The sequence below is a fragment of the Rhinoraja longicauda genome, chromosome 9 (genome assembly GCF_053455715.1).
Source record: "Rhinoraja longicauda isolate Sanriku21f chromosome 9, sRhiLon1.1, whole genome shotgun sequence".
Lineage (NCBI taxonomy): Eukaryota > Metazoa > Chordata > Chondrichthyes > Rajiformes > Arhynchobatidae > Rhinoraja > Rhinoraja longicauda.
Window position 1 is genome coordinate 48,615,556 of NC_135961.1, and position 16,429 is coordinate 48,631,984.

General features: G+C 46.4%; 1 protein-coding gene across 1 annotated transcript; it reads right to left on the minus strand.

Moving 5' to 3' along the window:
- Positions 1-719: 719 nt before the first annotated feature.
- LOC144596715 (endonuclease domain-containing 1 protein-like) lies at positions 720-6,737 on the minus strand. Its single transcript, XM_078405432.1, has 2 exons — positions 5,894-6,737; positions 720-3,564 (listed from the first exon to the last, which is right to left on the minus strand). The coding sequence occupies exons 1-2, from the start codon at positions 6,218-6,220 to the stop codon at positions 2,488-2,490; spliced, it is 1,404 nt and encodes a 467-aa protein (XP_078261558.1). The 5' UTR covers positions 6,221-6,737; the 3' UTR covers positions 720-2,487.
- Between the last annotated feature and the right edge of the window lie 9,692 nt (positions 6,738-16,429).

The following is a 16,429-nucleotide window of genomic DNA, read 5'->3' on the forward strand; positions in this document are numbered from 1 at the left end:
ATATGGGTTTGTTTAGTTTAGTTTAGAGATACAGCGCGGAAACAGGCCCTTCAGCCCACCAGGTCCACGCCGACCAGCGATCCCCACACATTAACACTATCCTACTACACCCACTAAGGACAATTTTTACATCTACCAAGCCAATTAATTCTGGGGGTTTCAGTTTTCTCCCATATTCCAAAGACATGCATGTTTGTATGTTAATTGGCTTCTAATTATACGATATATGTGTGGATGCTCAGTTGCTAAATATATTCATGACAGAGACTGATAGGTTTTCAAATTTTAAAGGATTTAAGCAGAGGGAGTTGGTGCTGGAAAATGTATCTAAGGTAGAAAATCAGCCATGACCATGTTGAATGGTAGCGCAGACATGATGGGTCGAATAGAGCTCTCCAACCTCCATTACTGATGTCACCATCACCCCTCAGATCTCAATTCAAAGTTCTAACCAACCCTTGCCTCTGGCGACTACCCAGGTCTTGTCCTTCTCTCCAACCCCACTCGTGATCACAAACCTTTCCCTGGCACCCACACCACCCCACTTTACCCTCTCTCCATGTCTCATCCGTCTTCCTGGTTGTTCCCAACGTATCAACCATCCACGGACGTCTGTCTCTGACTCCACCCAAAATTGCAAGCTGCATCCTGAAATTAAAGGTTGCTGCATACTAGTCAAGCTCAAGGCCCATAGTTGGGAAATTTTGTAAACACCACAAAACTGAAAAACAACATGCATCCTTGTAAGATTTTTATTATAAGTTAAACCCATCACAAAATCCATTCAGATAACATCTACTACAAACAACTGCTCCCCTTACACTCTTGTGTGAGTTCAGACAATATTACCCCATTACAATAAAATAAATTAAACATTTCTATATTTCAGATTTGGGGAGGTTTTGGTGATGACAGGAGGTAACAAAAACTAAATCGAGGGAAAGGATTTTCAAGTGTAATCATGAACCCGTTCAATATCACAGAGGTGAAGTCTGAGAGACCTCAGGGTTCTTGCACGGTAAGGAACAAATAGAAAACACTATGGTCTGTTTGACCAGTCTAAGCTCACACAGGTCCACGTACTTCCCCATCCCCTCAAATATCCACCTCTTTCTGTTTTGAATTTGTCAACATTTATCCACTTTCTATGTTATTCTCAAAATAATGCTGTTATAGCAATTATTAAATCTAAGTTTCGCAGTTTGAATTATGTGTTTCATGCACATAAGTGTTTAGTTCCTTTGGGCAGCCTGGCATGCACTAATATCCAGCCGCATGTTGCAGGGTCTCTGACATTAGGTGCCGAGATCTTGATGCATAATGTTTCTTCTTGCTTGATGAAATTCAGAAACCCTCCCTTAAACACTTATGTGTAGTATTTGTAGTATTTGTTCTCAAGCGATGGGTGTTGTTGGCAAAGCCAGCGTTATTGTCTGCACACAGCTGATCTTGAGGCAGTGACAGGGAGCCACCTCGTTGAATTGCTACAGTTCTTTTGGTAAAAGCACTCCCATACTGCTGTTGGGATTTTGACCCAGTGACAATGAAGCAATGGCAATATATTTCCCACTTAGGACTGTATCCACTTAGGATATACCTTTTGACCCTTTCCTTCTTATAGGTAAAGGTTCCTAAACCGATCAATCTACCTTTTCCTCAGACCAACCTCTTTGACCATTCTGATATTTTTATAGTTGGAGCAAACTTTTGTCTGAATGAAGGTAAGTGTCTTTGAATGGTTAACTACTCTTCATTAATGCAAGATGACAGAGTTAACACAGGGCTTTCATGAACAAGCTTGCCAGCTGAGAGGAACCAAGACCCTCACCATTACCTTCTCAACCCTTCCAGAAATAAATTAGTTAACCATGTAGATAACCGCATGGGTTTCACAAATCAGTGCAAATAATTAATCTAATATTCCCTTCAGAGACTCTCCCTTGCAGTAATTTAATAATGAAGCTCCATGCGCTGTAAACCTAAATGCTGGAAGATTGATGTGGCTAGGATGTGCCCATTTGCTTTACAGTTAATTTTAAATATTTATGAAGCACACCAAAGCAAAATGCTGCAGATGCTTGGAGTGTGAACTAAAAACAGAAATTACTGGAAAACCCAGCAGGCCAGGCAGCATCTGCGGAACGAGAAAGAACATTGTTAATGTTTCATAAGAGAAATATGAAGTGTAGTCCTCGTTGAGATATACATTATGCAGCAGCCACTTTGAACACAACAAGCTCTCAAACAGCACTCCAATGATTAGATAATCCATGTTAGTGAGGGGTATATGTCAACCAATATTAAAACTGAAGAAAATCTTCCTGCTATACGTGAAGGCTAAGGATAGTATTTCATTTACTGGTCAAGTGTAGAATCCTGTCGTAGTGATCATCAGTAACCCCTGGAAGTTGAGACCAATTGACAAATAGTCTCTCCATATGAAAGTCAACCCCTTCACAAAGCACCAGAGAGTCTCTGCGCAAAAATTTATATAATTCTGACGAGATATTTGAGCAACTGGCCAACACAGGAGATGGCATTAGCAGTATCTGATGCAATGCTGAGCATAATGCTCAAGAGATCTTGGGGAACTGAGAAGACTGTGACAAATAAATATTTAGCCATGACGACGAGACAGCTGGCACTGTTGTAGATGATCCCAAAAGGAATCCTTAAACATGTTACTGCCAAAACTCTGAAAACTCGGAGAACAGCTGCAATGAGCTGGGCCAAGGTCATTGTTGCGTTGGCAAACATTTCAAAGGGAGCCAACAGTATGCTGATGATAGATGGAGAAATAGCCTCGTTAAATTCCTCCCTGGTCTGTTCCAATGGGGTTTCATTTTGTTTCATCACCAGGTCATCATCATCAGTTGCAAGGTTATCTTCTGAAGGCATTTGTGGTACAATGTCTTCTTTTATCTCCTGACCATCTATATTCATTTTAATTTGATTTATCAGATCTTCTATCTCTTTAGAAATCTCTCCCTCATCTTGGCTATCTGTACCACAGCCGTTGAAGATATTGTCCACACCCAGTCTGCGCTGTACCTCCGACACTGTTAGATATTCTGCTTTTGCCTCTGACTCCAAGTCTTTCATGAATGCGTAAGAAAAGTCTTTGTCGTACGTCGCTTCTCCTTCCAATTCTTCATTCACGGGGCTACTCTGACAGGGGTCGTTATTCTGATCCTGTGGGAAGGTGCAGCAAAGAGTTGTCCAGACCGATCCAGGTACTGAAACCCTGTTCTTGAGTTTCTTCTCTGTGGGATTGGCAGACCCTGTCACCAGGTACATCAACCGGCCAGATTTGTGGCATGTTCTCGCCAGCTTTGCAACCACAGCTTCCACCTCATGGTGCCAGTTCATGTTGGCCCCCTGGGTCATGGGGACTGCATTGGTAAGCGTGCAGGTGCTTGTGACACTTGTCTTGTTGTTAAGACTGAATGGGTACATGTGTCCTCGTTGGTACTCTTCGCCCTCATAGTCTGAGTTCAATGCCTGCAGTTCACCATGAGAATTTATGTTGTTCACCATCTCTTCCGGTAAACTTAGATCATCAATCTGAAATCAACATCATCCAAAGATGAGAAACATTCCTACTACCAAAATAGCATCCAAGCCAAGCGGCTATTCGTGTGCTAGCCATAGAAGCAGATTTGCAATCACATATTACAATCGCACCACACTTTTAAATCTCCACTCCTATATTTCTTATTTTAACTATGACCTTCTTAAACTCCTCTTTACTGGCTTTATCTTGCACTAAACGTTATTCCCTTATCACATATCTGTACACTGTGAATGGCTCGATTGTAATCATGTATTGTCTTTCCGCTGATTGGTTAGCATGAAACAAAACCTTTTCACTGTACACATGACAATAAACTAAGCTGAAACATTCAGCCTCACAATCTGCTTATTTAGTGGGCACACTCATGGGGAGGGGGCAACATATGTCAGGCCCATACTGGAGACCAAAGATGGATGACGATAATGGAAAGGAAGTTATTAGACTGGAGTCTTCGGGATAGGATTTACTCTCATTTGGAAGGGATTAAGCTAATTAGGAACAGTCAGCATAGCTTTGTATGCAGCAAGCCATGTCTTACTGACTTGATTGAGTTTTTTGAGGAGGTGATGAGAGCGATTAATGAGGGTAGGGTGGTGAATGTTGTCTTCATGGATTTTAGTAAGGTATCTGATAAAGTAGGTTGATCCACAAGATTAAGATGCAGGAGACCCATGAGATTCACAGTGACTTGGTCATGTAGATTCAGAACTGGCTTGCTGATAGAAGACAAAGGGTTGAGGTGGAAGGATTTTATTCAGGCTGGAGGTCTGTAACCATGGGATATGGATCAGTTACAGATGTGGATGAAAAAATGGCAGATGGAGTTTAATCTGAGCAAATATGAGGTGTTGCAGTTTGGGAGATTAAATGCAAGAAGAAAGTATACATTTAATGGCAAGACCCTTAACAGCATTGATGTACAGAGATATCTTGGGGTTTGAGTCCGTAGCTCCACGTAAGTAACAACACAAATAGATAGAATTAAATAAGGCATACACTTGTCTTCATTTGTCAGGGCATTGAATATAAGATTCAGGAAGTCGGGATGCCTTTTTATAGGACTTTAGTTAGGCCGCATTTGGATTATTTCATGCAGTTCTGGTCATCCTATTACCAAAAGGATGTGGAGGCTTTGGAAAGGGTGCAGAAGAGGCTTACCTGAATAATGCTTGGATTAGAGGGCATTACCCACGAGGAGAGGTTGGATAGAGTTGGATTGTTTTCTCTGGAATGCCAGAGTTGAGGGGAGAGCTGAGGGGAGTGTATACAATTATGAGAGACATAGATAGCGTAGACATAACCCTGGGTGGAAAAATATAATACTAGAGGGCATAGCTTTAAGGTGAGAGTTTAAAGACGATGTGTGGGGGATGTTTTTTATACCGAGGGTGGTGGGTGTCCGGAACACGGTACCAGTGGTGATGAGGACGGAAATGGTCGTGGCATTTAAGAGGAGTTTGGAAAGGCATATGGGAATGCAGGGAATCGAGGTGTATGTATCAAGTGCCAGCAGATGAGATGAAGTTATCTTGGCATCATGCTCAGCACAGACATTGTAGGCCGAAGAGCCTGTTCCTGTGTTGTACTGTTCTATGCTCTACGATGGCCAGTCATCTCCCCACTGTAGATGGACACAAAATGCAAGAGTAACTCCACGGGACAGGCAGCATCTCTGGGGAGAAGGATTGGGTGACATCTCTCCAGCGACACTGCCTGTGTCGTTTTGTGCCTATCTTAGGTGTAAACCAGCATCTGCAGTTCCTCCCTACACATCTCTTGAATCACTGCACTATCCCCAAATACTTACCATTTCCCATGCTCCAGTCATTAATTTCATTCATCTACAACAAAAACCTGTTTCACAATTAATTGCCAATAGTAATTAACACTGTATTTTAATTCATTCATTATTTATCGTTGCATCGACCCACCATTTAGTCCCAGTTTCTCCCCCCCCCCCCTCTCCCCCCTCCAATGTGCTGCATTTTTTTTCCCCTTTTGAATTATTGATCCAATTTTCTTTGGGATGTCACTTGTCCTGCCTCCTCTACTCCTATAACAAAAGCTCACCCTGTAAAGACACTGTTCAACTCCCCTTATGTGAGTGATCTTAAATCTGTCAGCTCCGATGATTAAGACAGCGCAGAGTTTATCCTTAACCTCCTTAACTTCTCTATCCTTAACTTCTCCACACCGATCCCCTAGTATTTTGATTGTACATTTGTGGATGTCAATGTTTGACGTTTGATTTGATCGGAACGTTTTTGTTTTCTTTGTTCTTTCAGAAATGCGACCAGACTAGTTGGGGGACATGTTTACCTGCGGTTCGTGAAACCACGGACTGGGTCTGTGAGCTTCCTCCTCCTCCTCCTCCTCCTCGCCCAGAGAGCAGGGATACCTGTAGGCGGAATAGACCGGGGTCCGCAGGTCTGTCCGGTACAGCGTGGCGAAGTGATAGTTGTCCTTGTATTTCTGGCAGATCCTGACCAGGTTGTCTGAGCTGTTGTTTTCGAATCCCTGGGGTGGGACCTTACCCTGGAAGAACCAGCTGCATTCCTGGAAATCCTGGACCACTTTCCCACCCACCGTCCGGAGATGGAAGAGCAGGAGCCAGAGCAGTCCAGCGAGCCCCTGAGTGAGCTTCATCTCCTGGCTGAAGATCGAGCTGTGCGCCGGGCCAGGGGGCAGATGCTGCCTCGTTCAGTGCTGCTTCCTAATCTCGATGAGAGAGAGAGAGAGAGGGAGAGAGGGAGAGAAGGAGCAGACGTTGTCCCTGCTCTGGTCCTTGGGCACACTCGACACGTCAATCACAGCTCAGCCTGGGGTGGAGTTTAACGGAGACGTTTCCAACCAAAGCTGCTCCCAATGCAAACCGGGACACAACAGCTCATTGTCAGGTGGCCAGTGCAGAGGCAAACAAAGCACTGCATTGCGCCGGATGACATCACCCGCCAACGTCCCTATGAACCTGAAATGGTGGTTTGTTAGCAATCCAGTGTTTGCTGGGAACTGTAGTTTCCTCCAACCTATTTATTGCCCTCTTCCTTTACAACAACTGGCGCAATTTAGATTCTTTATGAGAAAATCACCACTTGCATTCAGAGAGCGTTCATCAGCTCTCCCCAGAATAGTCGGAGTATCCTTGAGGCATTTTGTGGCTGTGGAATTCACTACTTAAACCTGTGGGGGAATCCTAGTCATCCCAGAGCACCAACTGCCATGAAATGAGACAAAATACCGGTCCGTACATCATCAACCCGCTGAATTTCAATACATTTTGCTACCAATATTCCCTTTACCCAAGGACGATAAGGGAATGGAATATGCTACTGTTGTAGTTCGTGCCCTATGAACAGAATAGTCAGACAACCGAATTCGTATAACCTCTTTATTCTACTCACCCAGGTGGGAGAGAGACTAGAAACCGGAGCGTTTAGAAACACTCAGGAAGCTAGTGTAGTCTCTCTCCCCAATGCTAACAATTACACATATTTATACCCGAAATACATGTGCCAGTACATTTCCTGTTGCTACCTTATATGGCAAGTTTTACAATGTCCTATAAATCTTTATGTCCCCTTTAGGACCCCCCATGTCCTCCGTGTCCTGTGTGACCTACATGTCCTCGGTATTTCCAGGACCAAAGAACAGTCGATATGACCAAATGTTCCCCTTAACCATCAAAGGATGGTTAAGCATCAAAGCCTTAAAGCCAGTTACCTATATCAAAGGATGGTCAACCATCAAAGCCTTAAAGCCAGTTGCCCATATCAAAGGATGGTCAACCATCAAAGCCTTAAAGCCAGTTGCCCATATCAAAGGATGGTCAACCATCAAAGCCTTAAAGCCAGTTGCCCATATCAAAGGATGCACTTAGCCATAAATCGTGCCTCCGTGCTGTCAACAGGATGTCCTGGCAACATAATCGAGCTGGAGCTTTTACACCTTTTTTACACCCCTGCAATAAAACCCATATGGCCAAATGTTTGAATGTTTAACCCCTTACATTCCCCTCTTTGATTATACTATAATCACCGTTTGTGTTGTTTTCTTTTCCTTTTTAAATTGACCGATTAACAAGTAGTTGGCGTATACATGGACCGAAACAATAACAAATTAACAGAATCACTACAATTAACAGAAAGATACTGCCATAATGGAAAATCGGCCCCCACAAATATCCTAAACCAGACCAATCCCATCTGGAAGCATTAATTCGATCCTGGGCTAAATCTGCCCCTATCTTCCTAGCCCCTCCTATAACCTCCCTCACATGCCCTGCGATATTGGTGATATTAGAGGATACATCTGGTACAAATGTACAACATTCTTGCCCTATCATAGCACAGGTACCCCCTTTCTCGGCTAGCAGGAAATCTAGGGCCATATGATTCTGGAGAGCGACAAGACGCAGGGCCACCATTTCAGTTGTTAGCTGGCCTATTTGTTCCTGAGTCTCGTACAGTCCGTCAGCTGTACAATTTGCTAATTGTTCCAGGGCACTAGCTAAGTTTCTAATTTCAGTTCCCGCTCGAGCGGTTCCCCATCTTGGGAATACTATCCACCAAAAGCTCTCAAACTCCGATACAACTCGTTTGGAGCGCCACTCTGGATGCTGTAGGGGATGATTTATAATTCGTAAATGTGGGATTACAAAAGCTAGATAACAGCACCCTGTCCAGGTCTCATAAGATCCTTGATCATACTGTGGCGAAAGTCCTGGTAACCAGACATATGCCCAGTTCCCACATATTAAGCAGGTCCCATTAAGAGGTCTTGGGGGAACTGCAGTACTGATATGGGTGCATGTGCTGAATCCCACAGACAGGCTAACTTCATTTGGTCTAGATCCCATTCTACAGAAACAGGTTGTATTTATTGGCGTTTCTGGAGAGTCATGAGGAGAATTAATCTGTATCCGGGGCCAATTTTCCTGTGTTTGATTAAGATAGGGTCTCAAGGACCACCCATTAAAACACTGACATCCACAGTCATCCGATTGGTTTTCATAATCCGTACACCAATTATTGGGGCCAGGGCTCTGTGAGGGATTTCAAAAAGACCCGGGCAGACCTGACTTCACTCGGAGTAAAGGGGACCGGGTAAAGAGGCATCATGCTTCTACCATGTGTTGGAACCTGGGCACATACCCAACAGGCAGACCGTTCCACCTTTGAAGCATATGTCTGACATAAAGAAAGAAAATGATTAGTTCGTCGGAGACCCGAGGTTCGACCTTCTACCCGACTATCCCGCGGTCTAGGCTTAAGCTCAGGGGTGACCGCGCTTTCGCGGTTGCAGCTCCTAGACTGTGGAACAGCATCCCTCTCCCCATCAGAACGGCCCCCTCCATCGACTCCTTTAAGTCCAGGCTCAAAACCTATTTCTACTCCCTAGCGTTTGAGGCTCATTGAGGAGGCACTGTGAACTGTTTGCGTGCTACTGTATGTTTCATTTTTTTCCTTAGTACCTAATCAGATGTACAGCACTTTGGTCAACGTGGGTTGTTTTTAAATGTGCTATACAAATAAAATTGACTTGACTTGACTTGACTACCAAGGGTTAATATAATACACAATCCCCATGTCAGCCTCATGTTGTTCCGTGGTTTCCCTCCTGGGACAAATCTCTCTTGCAGTCTGAGCAGTGTATCCAGCGAGGATTTCCTTCCACCTTCACAGCCGTCGGGGTAGTTAGTAACAACTGGACTGGTCCGTTCCACCTTTTTCCTAGTTTCTCACGATTCCAGTTATGGATCCATACATAGTCTCCAGGCTGTAAATCGGGACGGATCACCAGGGTCCGTATTCCATCCACCGCTATCTTTTTAAGTGGATATTGTGGTAGCTGGGGTAGCCGTACATCTGGTAGGATTTGGATCCGCACAGGATCGCAGATAGTCTTGCCAACTTCAATATCATTGAGCGCCCAAAAATCACCTTTTGGCACTTCACAGTCCTGGGCCTGGTGATGGGCTACCCGTCCAGTGAGAAGGCAGGTGTGACTCCAGTACATCACCATCCCTGCTATGTCCGGGACCTCCTGGTAGACATCGTAGAGCGCCTGATCCGTTTGTACCTGCGCTTTAAATGCCTGTCCACCAAGCTCCTTTGCTGTGTATCCTTCATTAACACTGAGGGTGATGTGGGGTGATATTCCGGGCGGTTGTTTCCATAGGATACAGGGGATTTCTACTAGAAGAGCCGTTCCAGCGTGTCCTTCAACATGTCCGTAAACAATTACCCAGTGTTCTTCCCCTAAGAATGGCGTGTAGAAATCAGCAACGGAAGCGTCTATGCCGGTGGCATCGTAGGCAAGGGTAACATGGGGGTCCGGGATGTCCTCACACAGGGCCGATGGTGGCACGTCAATGGCCACTTGAGGTGGGCAGGGTGTGCGTACGAGGTGCGTCTGATAAGTACGCTCGACAATCAGACCTTGAGGGTGACAAATAATGAGAATACACAAGGCACATAAAAGATCACGTCCTGCCAGACAGCACCCAATGCCGTCGGTTACTGAGAAAGCCACTTGGCACTGGATCCCCAAAGCCATTACCGAAAGTACCTCAGTTTGGCGGTATCGCTGCGATCGTCCTTCTAAGCCGGAAAGATAAGTGTAACGGGAAGATAAAGGGAGGTGGTATCTCTCAACCACTATTCTGTCCAGGGTTGACAGGGTTGCGCCAGTATCAATCAAAAACTGGATCGGGTGTCCAGCAACATCAATGTCCATCATAGGCTCCCCTTCTGCTGTAGAGACGACGGGCAGATTTCGAGAGCCCCCACTGCACCCTCAACGGCTATAATGATTTTGGTCTTGTTGTCTCCCTGGTTCCCTGAGGGTGTACGGGGTGCGTGGCAGGGCATGGCCCTCATCTTGTCCATGCTGTCCCTGTCTGGTGGGGCAGTCACGTTTCCAATGACCTCGACCTCCGCAGTTATAACACGTACTGCGATCTGGTTCCGATACGCGAGGGTTAGCGTTACGGCGGTCGTTCCTTCCTCCTTGCCATTGCCGTTGTGGGGGACTTCCAAAATCAAGTCTCTCACCACGGCGATCCCCCCTTCATTGTTGGTAAAATATACCACTACTTCCCATGCCATTGTCCCTCCAGTCGTCATCATCATTTAAAACTGGGCTCAACAAATATTCATGTTTTATCTGGACACCACCGGTGTTAGTCCCCACAGGCGTTATTGCCTTACCTCTTTTCCAGTGGGCTAGTACCAATCGACGGAATTCCTCCACACTCCTCTTAGCCCAGTCAAGATCAGTATTAACCATGGCTTGAATCGCTGGAGGTAGACATTGCATAAAAATAGCATTAAATTGAGCGGAGGGCTGCCCAGTGTGGTAATTGGTGTCCCCACTGTAATTAGCATATACACTACAAAACCGTTGGAAAAAATCTGATCCTTCCTCACCGGGCTTGGGTTTAGTTTCCAACACTCAAGACATATCAACCCGTGGCCTTAGGGACGTTCTTAAAGCCTCCAACATGTGCTCAACCTGCTGTGGCTCTTGATTTTGGAATCCTCTTATTTGTAAAAAAGTGTCCTGAGGCGTCGCAGCCCTACGTGCCATCGCCACTCTCCACTTTAGAGACTCGGCAGGGGTGAGGAGAAGGGACAGGGCATCAAACTGATCTTCAGGACTTGCCTTGTATACCTGCATCATAATGCAGAAATGACTAACAAATCCCTGGGCATCTGCTTGTTTATTTGGTGCCTGTTGAGCAATAATGACCAGGTTGGACAGCTTCCACGGGGATTGAACAGGAATCACGTCTGGTTGGTTATTCTGTCCGGCCTGTGGGTTGGGAACTATGCGAATAGGGAAGGCCGTATCCTCAGTCTCTAACGCCGCTCGTGCAGATTCTTGTTCATGGCGCAACTTTACCCTTTCACCAATGGTTGTCTGGGACCCATCTATGTTCCCTGATACCGCCTCATAATCGGGGGGTTGTCCCGAGTATCCTGGCGGAGAGGTGTAAGATTTGAGAAGTTTTCCCTCATTCTGAAAGCAACACCAAACCAAAGAGCTGCAGTTTGGACATTTTAAACGGGAGACTGGGGCTGATAGCGGAGAAAGGCTGCGGTCAGTTTACCAAGGGATGTCACAATCCGTGGGTCCTAAGATGGCTGCAGGACCTCGTGACCAGCCACAAAAGCAAAAACCTTACAGCCCAGTCTCTAGGTTTCTGCAAAGCCACGGCCAGAACAATGGATGGGTATTGGCCATGCAGAAACCTGCGAAACCAGGTCGAAGTCCAGACACTGGGGCGCTGACATCAGCATACTCACAATGCCCCAAGCCGACCTACACAGTTAATCTCGTTAAGGGGGCACAATAGCCTATAGAAAACTACCTGGTAGGTGATGGGAAACCAGTTAAACCCATCACCTCGCAACGAAATACCAATTAACACCGTCTGGCCATCCCCGGTACCCCCGGACAGAAGCGAAGTGCAAGAGAGAGGAACCGGCACGCAACTCAAGAAGAAATACTTCAAGAAGAAATACTGGAAGTCAAACGGATGCAGGAGGAAGAAAAGACAGGCAAGAAGAAGCGAAGTGCAAGAGAGAGGAACCGGCACGCAACTCGAGAAGAAATACTGCAAGAAAACCTGCAAGGAACGCAAGAAACGGAAGGAAGAAACTCAGGGGACAAGCACGACCCTCACGGAAAGCAGCGGAGAAGCAGCACGAACAGCCAGTAACCCCAGTAATAGCCCCATGGTGAGCATGTACCCCGATCCTGCATATCCTGGACATAGTTTAGTGTAGAGGGGAGGGTGGTTTGAATAAACGTGGGTGTGTAAAGGAATATGTGTTGGTCAATTTTGCGATGTGTCGTACGTTCCCCATCTTACAGTCGTGTATATGTCTTGTAGAACTGTGCGTTTTATGATTCATAGTCAAAAGTATTCATGTAATTCGGTATGTGTCTTATAGATATGTCTTATAGAACTGTATAAGTATTCATGGACAATAGTCCCAAGCGCTCAATAAAAGCCTTTTCCATTTAAATCCTGGTCTTCAAATCTGGTCTGGTTGAATTTTTCTGCACTATAAACGCTCCTGCATCTAAGTCCAGTGTCTAGAACCGTAGGGGGTGAGTGGGTCGAACCACTCACGGGGAACCAGTGTGCGCAGCCTGGTCAAGGGATCAGAGCAAGGCACGGGGACCTTAGGTCGGGCGAAAGCTCGGCGCAGAAACCCCTTACAGAGGGTAGGGCCGGGACTAGCATCACCGCAACCGGTGGCTCTCCCTGTGGGGCTGTGGGGATCGGACGTGTCCAGGGTTCCTCGTCACCCTCGGATTCCTGATTACCTAATAAAGCCGCTATGGACTCCAGTGGTTCGGACTCTGACTTTTGTTGTTGTTGGGCGGGATATATCCCTTTGGTACCGGTTTTAACTTCCCTTCGAGCTCGGGTATCACGGTCAAATTTTAAATCATGCACCTTACATTCCGCTTGCAGAATATCCCATGTTTTCGGTATTCCCCTCTTATCACACACTGACATCCCTCTACTACTTGCATTTTCCCTCCAACTTCGCTCTCTCGACTCCTGGTGGCGCTTCTGCGCCTCCTCTTTCCATTCTTTAATCCTCTTTTTCCATTTCTTCGCTCCCTCCCGCTCCCAAATTAATTGCTCCCCCGCTTTGATAGTCTCTACATTCCACGTACCTCCCACTGGCCAGGCTTCGTTTCCCAACCTTCTCATTAATGCAGCAGATAACATTCTATAATCTTTACCATTTTCTGGCAGTAAATAACACATGTGTTGTACCGGGGCACCGCCATCACTTTTATCCAAAGTCTGTCCCATTTGTCTGACATCCAATTACCCGAAATTATGTTATCAATAAATTTTACCAAACGATCAATTTACCCAGACCAGAACAATGTCAACAAGAGTGACCGCCCTTTACGTTATAATACCGGGGCACCGCCGTCACCTTATCCAAAGTCCGTCTCACATGTCTGACATCCAATTATCAAACGATCAATTTACCCAGACCAAGACAATGTCAACAAAAGTGACTGCCCCTTACCTTTCAAATCCTTGTCCTTATCCTTATCGGTTCGTCTGTGAATCTCAGTTGGACACGAAATCAACCCCAAACGAGGGACTTCAGTGTCTGAAAGACGTCAACGTCCGGGGTCTCGAACAACGGTCGAGAAGTGCACTCTGTCCCCTTCGGACGTGTTTCAGTCACCGCTGCCTCTTAGTCGTTCGTGGTTGACAGTGCCAAAGAGATCCTGCCGACTACGCCAAATGTTGTAGTTCGTGCCCTATGAACAGAATAGTCAGACAACCGAATTCGTATAACCTCTTTATTCTACTCACCCAGGTGGGAGAGAGTCTAGAAACCGGAGCGTTTAGAAATACGGGTGCTGCACTGTAAGGAGTTTGTACGTTCTCCCCGTGACCTGCGTGGGTTTTCTCCGAGATCTTCGGTTTCCTCCCACACTCCAAAGACGTACAGGTATGTAGGTTAATTGGCTGGGTAAATGTTAAAAAAAAATTGTCCCTAGTGGGTGTAGGATAGTGTTAATGTACGGGGATCGCTGGGCGGCACGGACTTGGAGGGCCGAAAAGGCCTGTTTCCGGCTGTATATATATGATATGATGATATGATATGAAACACTCAGGAAGCTAGTGTAGTCTCTCTCCCCGAATGCTAACAATTACACATATTTATACCCGAAATACATGTGCCAGTACATTTCCTGTTGCTACCTTATATGGCAAGTTTTACAATGTCCTATAAATCTTTATGTCCCCTTTAGGACCCCCCATGTCCTCCGTGTCCTGTGTGACCTACATGTCCTCGGTATTCCCAGGACCAAAGAACAGTCGATATGACTAAATGTTCCCCTTAACCATCAAAGGATGGTTAAGCATCAAAGCCTTAAAGCCAGTTACCTATATCAAAGGATGGTCAACCATCAAAGCCTTAAAGCCAGTTGCCCATATCAAAGGATGGTCAACCATCAAAGCCTTAAAGCCAGTTGCCCATATCAAAGGATGCACTTAGCCATAAACCGTGCCTCCGTGCTGTCAACAGGATGTCCTGGCAACATAATCGAACCAGAGCCAGCATATCCTTCCTCAAATATGGTGCCCTAAATTGTTCACAATATTCCAAATGCGGCCTTACCAGCACCTTATAGAGGGAACGGGAACTGTAAAATTCTCTCTCCCGAACGGAGACGCGACCTTGTTTTCTGTGTCGTGTCTCCGTTCCCGCTGCGGCCTACCACCGTCCATGCACCTGGGACCACCTGGGGCTCTGGTTCGCAGAGCCCGCGGCCCGGACTCACCAACTGCGGCGCTGGCCGCCTTCGGATGCTGCGGGAGCGGCTGCGACTCGTCTCCGGAGGCTCCGGCCGCGGGCCGCGTGGACGTCGGAAGCCCGCAGGCCCCTGGGTGGGGGCCGACATCGGGACCTCCGGCAGCGGCAGAGGCAGCGTGTTCGCCCGCCCCGAATCGCGGGGCTTGGGTCAACCCGCCGCGGACCTTTCACCTGAAATAGGCCGCGGGATTTTCACCGCCCAGCGGGGGCTTCAATGTCGGGAGCCACGACCGCCCCGGCGTGGCAACTCCAACAGCCTGACCGCGGGAGAAGACGGCAGGGGAAGAGAAAAGACATTCTGGCCTTCCATCACAGTGAGGAGGGACTGGAGGAGACTCACTGTGATGGATGTTTCTTTTTGTTTGGTGTTAGTTGTGATTGTATGTGTTATTGCATTTTTATTGATTAATCTTATTGGTCTTATTGTTCAACTGCGGGTAATGTTTCATTTCACTACACATTTATGTGTATGTGACAAATAAACGACTATTGATATTGTAATTGAGGCAGTGCAGCATAGATTCACGAGATTGATCCCTGGGATGGCGGGACTGTCATATGAGGAAAGATTGAAAAGACTAGGCTTGTATTCACTGGAGTTTAGAAGAATGAGAGGGGATCTTATAGAGATACATAAAATTATAAAAGGACTGGACAAGCTGGATGCAGGAAAAATGTTCCCAATGTCTGGGCGAGTCCAGAACCAGGGGCCACAGTCTTAGAATAAAAGGGAGGCCATTTAAAACTGAGGTGCCAAGGAACTTTTTCACCCAGAGAGTTGTGAATTTGTGGAATTCTCTGCCACAGAGGACAGTGGAGGCCAAATCACTGGATGGATTTGAGAGTTAGATAGAGCTCTGGGGGCTAGTGGAATCAATAGACAATAGACAATAGGTGCAGGAGTAGGCCATTCAGCCCTTCGAGCCAGCACCGCCATTCAATGCGATCATGGCTGATCACTCTCAATCAGTACCCCGTTCCTGCCTTCCCCCCATACCCCCTCACTCCGCTATCCTTAAGAGCTCTATCCAGCTCTCTCTTGAAAGCATCCAACGAACTGGCCTTCACTGCCTTCTGAGGCAGAGAATTCCACACCTTCACCATTCTCTGACTGAAAAAGTTCTTCCTCATCTCCGTTCTAAATGGCCTACCCCTTATTCTTAAACTGTGGCCCCTTGTTCTGGACTCCCCCAACATTGGGAACATGTTTCCTGCCTCTAATGTGTCCAATCCCCTAATTATCTTATATGTTTCAATAAGATCCCCCCTCATCCTTCTAAATTCCAGTGTATACAAGCCCAATCGTTCCAGCCTTTCAACATACGACAGTCCCGCCATTCAAGGGATATGAGGAGAGGGCAGGCATGGGTTATTGATTGTGGATGATCAGCCATGATCATCGGTGAATGGCGGTGCTGGCTCGAAGGGCCGAATGGCCTCCTCCTGCACCTATTTTCTATGTTTCTATGTTTCTATCACTTTATGG